The sequence below is a fragment of the Channa argus genome, chromosome 4, assembly GCF_033026475.1.
Source record: "Channa argus isolate prfri chromosome 4, Channa argus male v1.0, whole genome shotgun sequence".
Taxonomy (NCBI): domain Eukaryota; kingdom Metazoa; phylum Chordata; class Actinopteri; order Anabantiformes; family Channidae; genus Channa; species Channa argus.
In genome coordinates this window covers 17592633-17607500 of record NC_090200.1, presented here as the reverse complement: position 1 = coordinate 17607500, position 14868 = coordinate 17592633, and the positions used below count along the sequence as shown (strand labels likewise).

Genomic DNA, 14868 nt, shown 5'->3' with positions numbered 1-14868 from the left:
AGACTGGTCAGGGGTGAGAAATGCTGAATGGAGCAAAGAGATATTCTCAATGAAAACCTGTTCCACAGCACTCAGGACCTCAGACTGGGCCAAAGGTTCAACTTCCAACATGACCACAATCCTAAACATGCTGCCAAGACAACGCAGAAGTGGCTTCTGGGAATGTCCTAGAGTGGTTCAGCCAGAGCCTTAAACCCTATGGAACATTTCTGGACAGACCTGAAAATGGCTGTTGACCGACAGTGCCCAGTCAACCTGCCTGAGCTTGAGAGAATTTGAAAAAAGAATGCCAGAAAATCCCCTATTCCAGGTGCGCACAATTGGTTGTGTTATACCTGAAAAGATTTATGGCTGTAACTTCGGTCAAAGGTGCTTCAACTAAATACTGAGCAAAGGGTCTGAATATTTATGTATATGTGATATTTTCAGTTTTTTTAAATTTTGAAAACAATTACAGACATTTCTGAAATCCTGTTTTCACTTTGTCATTTTGGGGTACTGAGTGTAGAAAAAATATGAATTTAAATGATTGTATTATCAGGCTGAAACATAACGCAATTTAAAAAAATGAAGGGGGTCTGAAAACGTTGAGAATGCACTGCATGCACAGTACTGTTTCCTTAGGTAAACATCCAACCCATCCGAGAATGCAAAAATGCACATACACTATAATTTTTGGCTGCTTGCAATAAACCTTAGAAATATATACGTTGGAAAAAAAACACTGCAGGTGGGGACTTCTTTTCAGTAGCACCTGGGCTTGCCTGTTGTTCTCGAAGACCTTTCACCTCTCAAATGAAATAGAACTTCTTTAGTTCTTACCAACTGACTAGAGGGCCGGGCTGACTCTCGAGTTATTAGGTCGTTGTCAATTTGATGTTATCATCTGCCCCACTTTCACGTGTGCTGTTGGAGTCAGATATTTAGAATGTAGGACTGTGGAACTGCCTCAGAAGTGATGAAAGAACTGCATTGCAAGTGTTTGATAAGTTGTGTCAAAGGAGCTCTCCGCTGTTGAGAGGGGATCGTTCCAGTCATAAATGAATTTCTTTCACTTGGGCTTCAAGTTAAGATGAAAAACACATGCTCAACCCCAACAGCCTACACCTGAGCACCAATGTGAAGTGTCAGCCGAAAAGGTCTTACTGAAGGCCCAGCGTGAGCTTCTTTATTAAAGTGTGAGACAGTTTTGTTTCACAATTGATGCATTGGAAGGAAAAATGGACTAGTTATAATAAGAACTAAAATCACATTTCTTCAGACACAAAGAGTGTGTCTCAATTTGTGGGAAAGGCTCAAATATCACAAGACTCCAAGATCAACAGTGAGAAACTTCCAAATTACACATGCTAACATCAACAATACACGTCAATAGGAGCAAATGACCTGGAGTAAAAAAAAATTAAGCCTTACACAACTCCTGCACAAAAGGTCTCCAGGTCTAACAGAGAGCTTACACAACTAGAAAGGTGTTTTAACCAAGGGACAGAACAGCTAGTAGTTGTAGACATCACTATCACCATCTTGCCACCAGAGATGCAGAGCTGTCTTGAACACAGAGGACTAAGACTAAAATGAAACGTCTACTGAGTGACAACTATTAACCTTTGAGGTGATATCCTTCCTGTGCTATAAGAAAAAAAATCATAGAGGGACAAAGTAATTGATCGAGCACTATACTACCCCATATCCAGGAGCAGCTACCCCATGCAAATCTGGAATCCCAAAAATACACAAGGAAGGTGCCCCACTCCTATTGTCTTTTTGTTATCACAAACTATCTGGCCACCATACCAGCCCCCCTGGTTGGCAACACTGTCAACAACATTAAAAACTCCCACGACTGTGTCAACAAGGTTCAAAAACACAAACTGGAAACATAGATATGGACTATGGTGTCCTGTGGTGAGGTCACTTTTTTTTTCACATGCACCCTGACTGCTGAAGCAGTCAAGACTGTGAGAAAACAGCTAAACAAGACAGCACCCTAAGCAAACCTTAGTCCAGACCACATATGTGCCCTACTTCACTTCTGCCTGACCACAATCTATTTCGAGTATAATAAGATTTTTTACAGACAGTAACACTGCAATGCTATAGGTTTCCTATGTGTCTGATTAGGGGCCAAATCTACAATGAAGAAATGGTTAACAGAGCTGTGACCTGATTTGCAGGAACACCAGAGATCAAGATGTACTCTTCGACTCACACTGCCCTCTGGAGTACAAACAGAGTGATCAGTACCCTACACCACTGGGCAGAGTGTGCCGACAAGGGCAGAGTGAGAGCAGAAAGAACACAATAACATCAAGGAAGCACTCAAAACCTGTGGCTACACTAACCAGGCCTTTGTCAAATATACAAAATAATCCAAGCACATCCACAACAGGCAGGATAGACAAGGGAGGACAACAAATTGAACACCACTGTCATTCCATATGTTGCTGGAGAATGTGAGAAACAAAACACCACATTACTGTACATTTCAAATCCAGCAACACAGCGAGTTACCACAAGGACGAAACATGCAGACATTATCAGAGCAATGTGGTATATGGGGTGGAGGTGAAGCCAGTTGATCAGAACTGAAGAAGCCTTGAAAATGAGCAGTAAAACATCTTCAAGAACTACAAGCAAGTCCTGTTACCCCTGAACAGCACTACTGTGATATCACAAAGCAGCACCTGTATTAAAAGACACACTACCTAGCATCTTCATATGTGCAATGATCAATTTCAAGATCGTTTCATTATTTTCTGCATACATTACAAACACAGAAAACTGGGAGGTTTTCAACAAACAAATGAACATACAAATTGATTGAGTGCAGGTGCTATTCCTCGACTTCCTTGCCCAGATTTATCGGTAACAGGTAAATTTACTCTAGGATAATCTGCTATTCATCTGTTTGGTCTCTAAATATTGGGTCTGTTGTTGATGTATCAACAAAACTGTGCCACACAAAATACAGTAGTTAACCCATAATAAAGTCAAGCTTTTGAAATGTGAAAACAAAGATGCTCGTGAGTGAAATGCAATCGTTAGATTAAATGCTTCTGATGGGTTTTTACTGCCATTCTCATTTGGCACACAGTGCCTCATACTGCATGTCCTCCTTGTATTTTTGGCCTTATTCAGTCAGTTCCAACTTAGGTCTTAAAACTTTTCCTGTGCCAAGAAGCAGCTGGTGGCCTTCTTTGTCAAACCTTGACAGTAGGGAATCCCTGTTGTGTGCGGTCTTTGACAGAACCTCTGCTACCCTCAGTCAGATAGCGAGCTCTGTGCTGGGTCTCAGGCTGCACCAGGATCTTTAGCTCCTTCCCATCACTCCTTTGGGGAAACTGAGCAGACAGTGACCCACCCTTCATAGTAGTCCCTGTCTCTAGAGAGCTGCAGGGCAACAAAAATAGCATGATTTTTATTAATTTTGACACAAATATGAATTCCAGAAATTCCAATACCCCAGACAATATTACATAATCTTCACACTATTCCTACAGAGGGAGAAAGCTACTCTGAGTTAATGATCACCCCACCTGGCCATGGAACCGGTTTTGTCTGTTCCCAGCTGGGAAAGGACAAAGTGGGGAGCCTTGGCACTGTCAGCATCAAACACATCCATGCTGTCCTCCGGAGGAGCAGGCTTAGAACCAGGCCGCTGACGAGGAGTCCGTTTTCTAGATTTGCGCGGCACCTCAGTATTATCGTTGTAGGAGATGGGGCTGATCAAACTGAAGTTGGAGACAGAGTCATCGGCCCACATGCTGCTGCTATGTTCTGAGTCTGGACCTGGTGGACCAGATACAGTAGGGTCCTCTTGGCAAGACATTTGGCTTTCATCCAACAGGTCCTCCGGTGGTGGGGATATACTCAACACAGGTCTCCGTTTTGATGGGGTGTTCTGAGGCTGCTGAACCCCTAGCCCTGACAACACTCCTGACCCTATTTCTCCAGTGTTTGCTCCACTGTTGCTTCTGCTGGGGGCAGATACAGCCCCCTCCATACCTTGCATCTCTGTAGCTCCAGCTCCATCCCCTCCAGTGGAGTGGAGATGCTGGGGGACCTTGAGATGATCTGAAGATGAAGTAGAGGGGCCAATGGAGGGGCCTCCTGTGGCCAGGGAGGAAGAGGCAGAGGGGCTGGTTGTGCAAGAGGTGGCATCTGTAGTAGCATATACAGATACAAAAGTTAATACAGATGTTCAGCACAGAGCAGGCTAGCAGTCCCATTCAAGCAGCTGAATTTGTGCATGATTTGTATTGATTTCCCCTCTTCCCAACTCTAATTTCAATAGTCTGTTATGGGTTATATGCTCTCACTATGCATGCAAGAGCTGTCAAGCATTGACCAAATATTCTGAAGTTAAAGTTGAGAAGGGTACTATAGGTCCCACAATGTTTTGATTCCTACAAAACCTCTCTTAATTAAAATCAATGTGACAAAACTGACATGCTTTGTTTACAAAAACAAAAGCAAGCTAAAAATTGTTACATACACATTGCCAGAAAGAAATATAACAAAATCTGGGTAAACTTTCTTGTACAGCCAAATTTGCAAGCTGGTAATGTGGCATCAAATTAAATTTGCCAAAGTTGCCAGTGTTACAATACAGTTTGTGCAATGTGCATTCAGTAGTAAACAGTATTTTGCGCATGCCAATTGGAGGATTTGGTTGGGACTGAGCGTAGCCATGGAGACAGAATAAACAAGCCTCTGACCTATGGAGCAGTGAACTGCAGACCATTTTATATGCAGACACTCCCTGCCTCAGAGGGAACTTCCTGCAATAAAAACGAGACAGCCAATGAGCAACAAGAGAGCTGATCATTCAAGACTTAACTTCTGTCAATCAGTAAATTGGATGAGTTAATATACTGGAAGAAGGACTAACTCATAGGCGGAGTTTGACATTTATGATGGGAGAGGGCATAAACAAGCCAATGAGCTAAAACATTAAAACCTGTCTACACTAGAGGTATTAGACAAACATGGGTTAGAAACCTAAAACACATGTGGGAAAACTGAACAGTCCCACCAGCGTGAATTAACCAAAGCTTAGGTTAAATTATGTTCACTAAGCAACTGTAACATTAAAGACCTAAATAGCTTTCAGCAGAGTATTGCCCGCTAGCTCCCCTCGTCTGCAACAATCAATGTATTCATACTCGCGCAAGCCCCATTTTCGTTTGCATTGTTGATCCCAGACTCTGTAGTTGGTGCTGTGGGCGAATTTAAAGTAGCTCTAAAGAGGCTGCTGTAGAAGAAGAAAGCAAAAGTTACAGTTCTTTTAAAAAAAAATTTTTAATTACAATTTCACTATATAAACATTGCACTATGCATGTGCTGCATTGTAATTGCTTTTATTTTGTTTCTTAATTTCTTAAGTCTTTAGAAACATGTTAGTTATTGTACTATTGGTGCGTATTTGGAAGGAGGCGGAGAATAGAGCGGTCTGATCAGGGTTGACTCCAACCCTCCTGACTCCGAGAATCATCAACAGGGAGGGACGTGCTAGGGCGACGTGGAATTTCAAAAAATGACTGACATGCACCAGGCCCACAAAGGGTCCTTGCACAGGCTAGGTTGCACAATTGTGGAGTGCACTGAGTTTTGCAACATCGTCCGCATTGAGCATGAATACAGTCTAACGTTAGGGGCACTGCAATGTTATAAAATGTTTGTTGCTATGTTAATCCAGAGGACAATAAAAGAAATTCCACTCACCCTGGCGAAAACCGAACGACAGTCAGTATGCAGAACCTTGGTAACATACTTTCTAACACTTTCATTTGTTTTCTTCAGTAGAAGGATGTCTGCAGGACAAGGTACAGTAGTTACTTATGTCTATAGCCTCAACAGTAGTCAAGTCTTTCGGTTCAATTGGAAAGCTCCTTTCAATAACATAAGGAAAACATCCATCATAAAAATGTTCTGGATATACCTTTCCCCTCATAATACCATAATTTTTTTCAGCTTTTTCACTTCCTGTGCTCCATCTAAATGTCACGTGATTGCACACACGATCTTGCACTTCTGTGACGAGCTATTCTAACAAATGTCATGAATGCTTGAAAATTGATTCATTATAAAAACTCATAATTTATTTCACATCTATTTCTTATAGTATTTTTCTATTGCATTTATTAATATATATGGACAAGAAAGATTTTTAGTAGACCTATTTTAGACTATATAGAGACAAATTTCAACCCTTGGGGGGGTGAGGGAGCGGCATGCCCCTCCTGCCTCCCCGCAAACTCCGCATATGGAGTAACTTTTGATGTAAATGTTTTGACATTTTGAAGCACATGTTTTTTGTTATTGATGATCTAAAGGACATTATAGTAGTCATGCTTTTGATCAGCACTTCTTAGGGCCAGCTGGGTCAGACAGGACAGTGGAAACGTAGCATTAACAAAAGCGCTCTCTTTAACATGACTGTTGACCTGTTAGTTTGCTCTTTAGATGAAACTCAAGACTATAATTCTTTACAGTTCTAGCTGATGGCAATCCTGAACCATGATCCAAGATCAGAAAATATTCCTGTAGTTTTCTAAAACACATTTTAAAATAGACAAACAATTACTAGGGGCAACTTCACAGTTTCGTAAGAGACAGAACCTTTATAATTACTGAAAATGTCAACTGCTTCCAAACATAGGAGCAGATTAAACTTTTAGCAGAAAAACTCACTTTGAAACCTCAATAAATTATCAGATGACCTTCTGTTGTGTAATAGAGTGTGAGTGCATTTTAGACTATGTCTGACTAACGTGCATAGGGCTGTGATAGACACTTGCATAGGCCTTTAAAAATACAATCCATCTATGCTGACGTCAGGGAGAAGCACTGATACAAATGTGCTAATACACACAAATCATGAGAATCATCAGTCAAATCATGAGCGATGTCAAAGGTGACTAATTAAAAGGGCAGTATCTGGAATAACAGCACTGCATGTTGTTTTGTTACATCCCTAAAGCTGATCCACCAAAAGTGCCAAGTGCCAGAAATGCCAAGATACAAAAAAGCCCAATTAAAAACAAAAAAGACTGAAAAAAAAAAAAAGAGCCCAAGCATCACATGGAATCATGCTGCCAAACAAATGAGTGAATAAACGAGCTCTGTAAGCATGCTGTTAATGCAAACCCAACATTTCTTGAAGCAGTTATTCTAATAGGTGTAACGTTTTCCAGGAAACAAATGACACTGAATGACTACCACTGTGATACTTAAATAACAGTCACTCTAACTAGCTTGAAACAGGTTAGTTAGATGTTGAACGAGTTTAGAAGCTGAAGCAAAGTACAGTACATCCCTTTTTTAAAAAAACATATCAACCAGATTTATAAGGTAAACTTATGTGGTGAAGCACATTTATTGCACCGTCAATGTGAGCAATTCATCTTCCCATGCTGATGCTAGGACAAAACATACAAACACAACACAATCTCACAGTCAAACATTGTCTCAGAAACTGGTGAAAGGGTGAAGTTGCCCCCAGACACTGATATAAGGCCATATTAGTGTCTTCACCCCTACTGACACGGGGAATAGTTTGGGAAGTGGAAACTGATCCCAGATCATGGTTTTCATAGCCTGAAAAGGTAGCTCACCTGAAGCCAAGGCTGCAGAGGGGGGAGGTCCTGCCTCTCCCCCACTCTTCTGGCTCATGGTGGGTGGGTCGGTATTGGTGGGCAACGGCTGGAGCTGCAGCTCTTTGGGGAGGAGGTCATATACCGACTCTGCCATAAAATATGAGGAGAAAAATAATTATTTCTCGAAACCCATAAAATCAGTTGTTCATACAGGATTAAGAGACTAGAAAAGATTTCTCATTTTCCCAGTAAAAACTTTCTAATAAGTTTAGGTGTCACCTAAAAAAAGAGAGCAAACTTCAGTTAACTCAAATAAATGTTAATAACAAGTTTAATAAACGCTTTAACCCCCAACAAAACTGTTTTATCCAACTTTAAAAGGATCTGAAGTATTACACACCATACAGTAGTTATCTTGGATGTAAACTCAAGCCAATGCTTAAGTGCCTAAAGATGCAGTACAGCTAAATAGATTGCTCACAAAAAAAACACCAAAAAACCTGTCAGTAGTAAAACAAAAATCTCATTCATGTGGTTGTAAGTTCTCCATCTTTTGGGAAACATTCTGCCATCAACACCAACACAACACGGGATATCTTATGATAAACATATTTAGCCTACCACGGGGTTTAGTGTAATAAAACCCACAGAAGCATTCCTTGATATTTGATAGTAATTCCTGGTACACTATAAACAACTACTGTAGCAACACTGGCATAAGCCACATTAGATGGCAGATAAACAAATGGTTGGGTAGACTGGTTGCTAAGAAACCGAGACCTATAAACACCCTGACATGGATATTTCAGCTGTGCATCGGCAGCACCCAGCATGTGTAGTATCATCTGATACACAGCTATGACAGCACTAGCAGAATGGTGAAACTGACAAGACACACGATCTTGCACTTCTGTGACGTCAATCAGTGCGTGGATTTAAGTAACCAAGTTACAGCCAGCTTTCTTGTGAAAGCTGATTTTTGAAGTGTCATCTAAATTGAAAAGCTTACTTTTAAAATCAGGGTGGAGAATTAGGGAACCCTGGTCTCGCCAGGTATATTTCTGTCAGAAACGCTGATTTCTTTGCCATGTACACACGTGACCAGGTTTCTAATCTGCTTTCTCAAGCTGTGCCACACAATGCTGTACACAGGAACATGAAAAGTACAGATCGTTCACAGGTTGATGCCGCTTTGTTTTTTTAAACAAAGTTTTAAAAATCGCAAATCTAAATGGGTCACTTTCCCCCCACAGATTTCTGAAATTCAGACTGTTGGATCATCTTATATGTCTCCCCTTTTTCTTCATTACTCTTCCCTGCACTGTCACTCTGCTGCCACACACACACACTTTTTGTCACTATACAGTTAAAATCTGTGAGCTGGGCTTTGAAAATAAATCTTGAGGTGGCGAAGAAACCAAGTTACTCTTCTGCTGTGTGCAGATTTCCTGTAACCAGATTTTTAAGTGTTATAGCAGAGAAAGCTGATTTCAAGTACTAAATGCAATCACTGATGCTGAGAAAGTGACAACACAAATTCATCACAGTTTACAAACAAACTACACCTTAAACCCATTCACAAATCATACCATGCTCTATTGCTAATCTGTTTAAAGAGCTAGAAGATACTGCCTGCTGCAATAATGTTGAGCTAAATGCGATTGGGTCTGTAGTACTTCAAGTGCCAAAAAATTACATATGAAAAACTCATCATGTTTTATTCCAAATATAGATAGAAGGCGTGACAATTTAGATGTTATGAATGGTATCCTTACAAAACTTGAAAAATGAAAAGCCGCTCTCAGTGAAATAGTTCATAGTGAGAACTGTCAACAACTATGTAACTTTAAATAAGTTAAAGAAATAAGTTAAACCAGAACAGTGTCACTTTATAACTTAATAATTAAGAGCAGCAAACAAAATATATTTATAAAAAAGGTACTAGTCTTCAACAATGCCTCATAAAAACATTATCATCATCTTGAATCAAACAGTAAAACATGCATGATCCTCACAATAACTCCGTATGTGTCTACTGGGCTTTATTCATGATATGATGATGGAACATCTTTGTGCATGGCAACTCAATATGACCTCAGTTCTGAACAATACTCAAACAGTAGCTGTGTCTATAATATGACTAATGTATGTGTGCTCAACCTTCCTGGAACTCATTAATATTTGACAAGCAGCGTTCACATACAGTATGAAGAAATGCTGTCATTGTTGTCACTCACGCTACATCTGCAACAGGAGGCTGTCACATACACACATTGCACAAGCGAATGAAGATTACAGAAATACCAGTGTCCACCTCTTGAAGGGAGGTTCACACAACCAGGTAAATTGCCATGCATAAGATCAAACTGAGGTAGCACTGGGTCAAACTGTATCTCGTGCAGCTGTGAATAGGGTATAAGTCATTCACAGAAAAGTGTAGCACATTTTCCTTTTACATTTTACAATATATATAGTCTGTAGTTTCTGCTTCTACACAGTATCCCTCTGCTCTCAGGTAGTCAATTTGGTAAAATTTCCAACAGCTCATCCTCAAATTTTTACCACAAGAACAAGTCATAAATAAAACTACCCTCTCTAGTGTTGATTGTTTTAACACATTTACAGTTGTTAAAGCAATTTTTTTCAGCAATGCAAACTGCAAATATAAATGCATGTATTTTAACTGAATATATTATTTGGGCTTTACATCAAGACACTTGCATTGATTTATAAAGCTATTCATAAGAATAATAATATAGCCATGTTGCCAACAGAAATAAACCCAATAAAAATGTTAATTCTATGTATGAGAGGCTTTCCAAACTAAATATCAGGAAAATAAACATCAAAGCTTTACACTGTTAGAACACACACAACATTTTCCAAAGTGCTATTTAAACAGACATGATTTACTTCAAAAATCTTATTTAAATTGTAGCTCTAGTTAGAATAAAACAGAAGCTTTCCACTAATTGTGAGCCAAGGACCAATAATCTATGAAGTAAATTGAGGATCCCAATTGAGGGGGTCTGAAAAAAAGTTTTGAGATTATATTTTTTTTTTACATTTTTTACAAATAAAAAATAAAATCAAGTAGTAAGTCTTTTTAGATGCTGGTTAGTAAACTAATATCTTTAAAATATAGCTACAGCATACGCATGAGACGTTCGTCAGGAATTAATGAATGGCCAGGAACCAGTTGCAATACCTTCACTGACTACCAGGGGGACACATACAGTGCCACTAGTTGAAAGTCCCTAGTATAAAACATTCTAAGAAACTGTTTTAATGGGAAACCTATGGAAATAACTCATACAAGATCAGGGGCATTGTGCAACTTCAATATGTATTGAGAAAAAAACAAAAAACAAAAAACAAAACATTAACTCACATGAAGATTACAAACCATAAAGTCAGTAACAGTGACTGCTTCCCACACAGTTTGTTTACATGTAGACAAATGTCTACTATTGCCTTATATAATATTTCATATTATCTTACATACATGCATAATACTGATTAAAACACAAGACTGTTTTTCAGTCATTTCACTCAGTTTGATTGTTTAAATCCACAATCTGGATTTCACTCTATGTTTTGAATGCATTTGTTTAACAGACTGGCCTGTCAGGGAGCAGTACGCAAAACAGGGCTTATATATACAAATGGCTTCTTTTCTTCAAATGGTGGAGAATATCTTTTTAGACTAAATGTTTTATTACATATTATTATAAGAAATATACTTCAATGTGATGTACTTTGCAGAGTTAAAATATTCATTAATGCCATCGCAAAATACCTTAATTTCCCTTCTTATTAAGTAGAAAGAATAAGGTGCTCCACCACACAATAAACAACAGTTAGCTTAATGGTATAACTCATTTCAGGAGGATATACTTTGTAAACAAATTTATAGTCTTGACTCCCAAAACTTCAGGTGAAAAGCATAAGGAGTTCAAATCCATGCTATTCCCAAATAAACAGGGGGTACTTATTAAATTCCTGGAGTGAATTTTAGTGTTTGTCTCAAATCGCTTTAATAGAAGTCAGATGACATCTGTGCAAGTTTATGTATGTGCACACCTCTACAAGCCTGCCAGAGTATGCCCACAAAAGTGGACTACAACACACCAGCCAACCAGTGGGCAGACTAACTTTAACCTACACTTAGAACAATTAAATTACCTCATCTCATAGTTATGTAGTGCTCACATTACACATGCCTTTAAGGTTTTGCCAAATGGCAGGACCACTCGTCCATTTTTATTCTTTGCAGCTGGCTTAGGGCTAAGATGGGGGATAACAGATGAATAGAAAATTCACAAGGGCTATGTTGTTGTTGCAAATAAAAAAATATGCAGACCAAGAATGTATCTCAGTGCCCAACAATGGCTGCTTTAATAACACTATTGAACACATAGTGATATGCTGAAGCCAGAGTACAGACAAAGAAGCTACTCACTGCATTCAAACTGCAAAGAATGACATTTTTGGCTGTTTATCTTGGAACTGAAACATAAGGACAAGGAATGGCTGCACAGCACATTCTATTTAAATTTCTCTCAAAGATACTGTAATGCATATGTATATGGACATTTCCTAAACATAACCTGTTAACTATTGCTTGATCTTACAAGGTCAAGTAACTAAACAAATGCAAAAAGACATTGCTGTTTCAATAAAAGTTACGAGGCATATTATGCTTTTAAAATTTTATTTCTAGGCTGGATTGTTCTCATATGTTTCAGGTGGCTGACAGCAAACAGAGCCTAAACAATGGCTTCACAACTTTGCATACATTAAATAAAAGCAAAAAAAAAAAAAAAAAAATAATCACAGATATAATGCCCCTGGCCCCTTACCCCTAAAAGTATCTTGTCATGCAGATCCATCTTAGATTTCTGCTGCCCTCACAGAACAACTGAGGCGAATGTGGTGTTCCCAGAAACAGTGTATACAGACTGCAGGGTGAACAACTTTTGAACTCTGACAGAGACTATATTCCCTCCGGTGCTTTTTGATATAGATGATGTGTTATCCAAAGATTAAAAAAGAATCTGCAAAACAACAACATTAACATCACATTTTTTTCCCATTTGGCTTGGAGCCTCTCTTTATTTTCTCTTGACAAGGATGAATAACAATAATTCTACTGTGAATATGTTTAAGAAAGTATGTAATGTAAAAGTATTAAAATCTGAAATGCAAAAATTATTGCAAAGGTGTTTTTAAATTCCTGAGATAATAATGGTCTGATATTTTTGGTATTATTCATTTTACTGCTTGCGTTCAAAATAGCTGAGTTGGAATGCACCTTGCTTGTGCTTTTTTAGAGCTACAGTAGGCAGAGTGGAGACTCAAACACCTGCTATAAAACCTGACCAGGACAAATATTTATTTTCCACTTCAAAAACATGAAAGTTCAGTAGTTCACTTTTAGCTCAATTTGAGCCAGAAATACAATGACCAACTAAATTGTGCAACGGCAAAATGAGGCATGGCCACTTGTCCCTTTTCTCACTTAAAGTCTGATATACAATAGGTCCTGTACTAGATTTTTGATGAGCAAGTCTGCAACTTTGACAACAAAAAAAACACATCATCATTACACAAACAGTAATCACGTGATACATTACGGCCATATGGCAGGCTGAACTGAACATGACAGGGTAACTGAGCAATACTTTCTGCTGGCTCATACAGTGAGCACCCTATACACAGCAACCAGACAGATGTGACCGGTGGGCAGCTAAAGATTATATTAGGTATTACTGCTGCAGTTTTTGCAAACCATGGGCAATGAAAGCAAAAACTAAAATTAACACCACGTTTACAGAGGAATGCATGTTGTCCAGCGTCCTATTAAAACTTCTAAACCATGCATTTCAGATTACAGTTACGGGTTTGGGAACAGGACACGACACAAAAACTCATGAATGAGCAATAAATGTGTGTTGAGTGCCAGATCTTCACACGTTAAGATGATTCATTGTTAACCCTAAATACAATTAGCTGGTGAAAGCAAGTACACACCAATTAACTCAGCTGACCACAACAAGCATTAACGCTCTACTTCCTAGTTGATGCAGCAACAATACCCTCCTAATAATACCATAACATTTGGCTGACACGTGTCCAAAGCCTATTACAGACCAAATATGTTGTGTTTGCTGCCGCGGATGCATTCCAACCTTAGTCTGGCTGGGAAATACCTGTATTTTTTTCAGTGAAACCAGAGAATATAAAGAGGGCAACTCTGGCTCACTTCCAACACAGCTAACAAGGAGAATAAACAAAACCACACGCGTGAGACTTTCGATATCCTCTCGCGAGTTGCGCGCGCACGCGCGTGCACACACACACCCCTCTGCAGAAGCCGACTAAGATTTAAGAACGCTAAACCGATGAAAAACGTGGAGGCTGAAAAGCGACCTACATAGCTGTACCTCGCCAATATTGCGTACCCAACATTGTATTCAACACCAATTTAATAACAAATTTCACAATATCAACACCATAGCCTAGCTACCACGATGTTGCACGCATGACATCGACAGCTAACTAGTCAGGTAGTCGCCAAGGAAATTGTAGCTAACTAAGCTAGCTAGGCTGGCTAACAGCAGAAAAGAAGCTAACTAGTGCTGGCTAACAGCTTAATGTGAGCTAGAAAGACATTCATGTTACTTCCAATTAATTGTCGTCAATGTAACGTTTATTTAGTAAAACCTTACCTTTTGAGTATAGAGATTTGGGGGAATTAAGGTCGAAATCCGAACTAAGGAGGGATATAAAATCAGAGGGCATCGCAGCGCTTCATCGAAGAGAGGGGAAGCGGACACTCTTCAGTACAGACGAAGTCAGCGCTCTTGGCCAATAAATATTGCGTTTTACAGGCGGAATGTTTAATATACAAGGTATAAAATCGAAACACTCTTAAGACGTCAAAAACAAAACTTTCAATACAAAGAAGACCGTTATCTAGCACGACTAACTAGTGTATGTCTTTGCTGTAAGGAGATATATTTCATGCTACGTTGAGGCAAACACACACTTGTCTACTGTTGGTCGGCCCGCTTCGTAGCCCCGCCCCTTTCTCCCACTCAGGAGCATGCGCACTGGTTGGGGTGAAAATACAGGTCGAGTCCCGTAATTAACGAAGGCAATGTCCATTAGTCGGCTCAGTTTATTATAATTATGGGTCACTGTAACCAATATATCTTTTTATTAGTGTATAAAGTTGATAAAGTGCTGTTTAAAATATTTCTTGTTT

The 14868-nt window shown here is 39.3% G+C and overlaps 1 protein-coding gene across 2 annotated transcripts in view; it reads right to left on the bottom strand.

Annotated features, from left to right (window-relative positions):
• LOC137126244 (nuclear factor of activated T-cells 5-like) overlaps window positions 1–14676 on the bottom strand; it is a 26402-nt gene extending 11726 nt beyond the window's left edge. Inside the window, exons 1-5 of one of the 2 annotated variants that reach the window (XM_067502791.1) lie at window positions 14330–14676; window positions 12461–12655; window positions 7617–7745; window positions 3537–4161; window positions 3207–3390 (exon numbers count right to left, since the gene is read on the bottom strand). In XM_067502791.1, the coding sequence (XP_067358892.1) occupies window positions 3207–3390; window positions 3537–4161; window positions 7617–7674 (867 nt within the window). In that variant the 5' untranslated portion in view covers window positions 7675–7745; window positions 12461–12655; window positions 14330–14676. The remainder of the gene's footprint in view (window positions 1–3206; window positions 3391–3536; window positions 4162–7616; window positions 7746–12460; window positions 12656–14329) is intronic. The other variant, XM_067502790.1, reaches the window with a different exon arrangement.
• Between the last annotated feature and the right edge of the window lie 192 nt (window positions 14677–14868).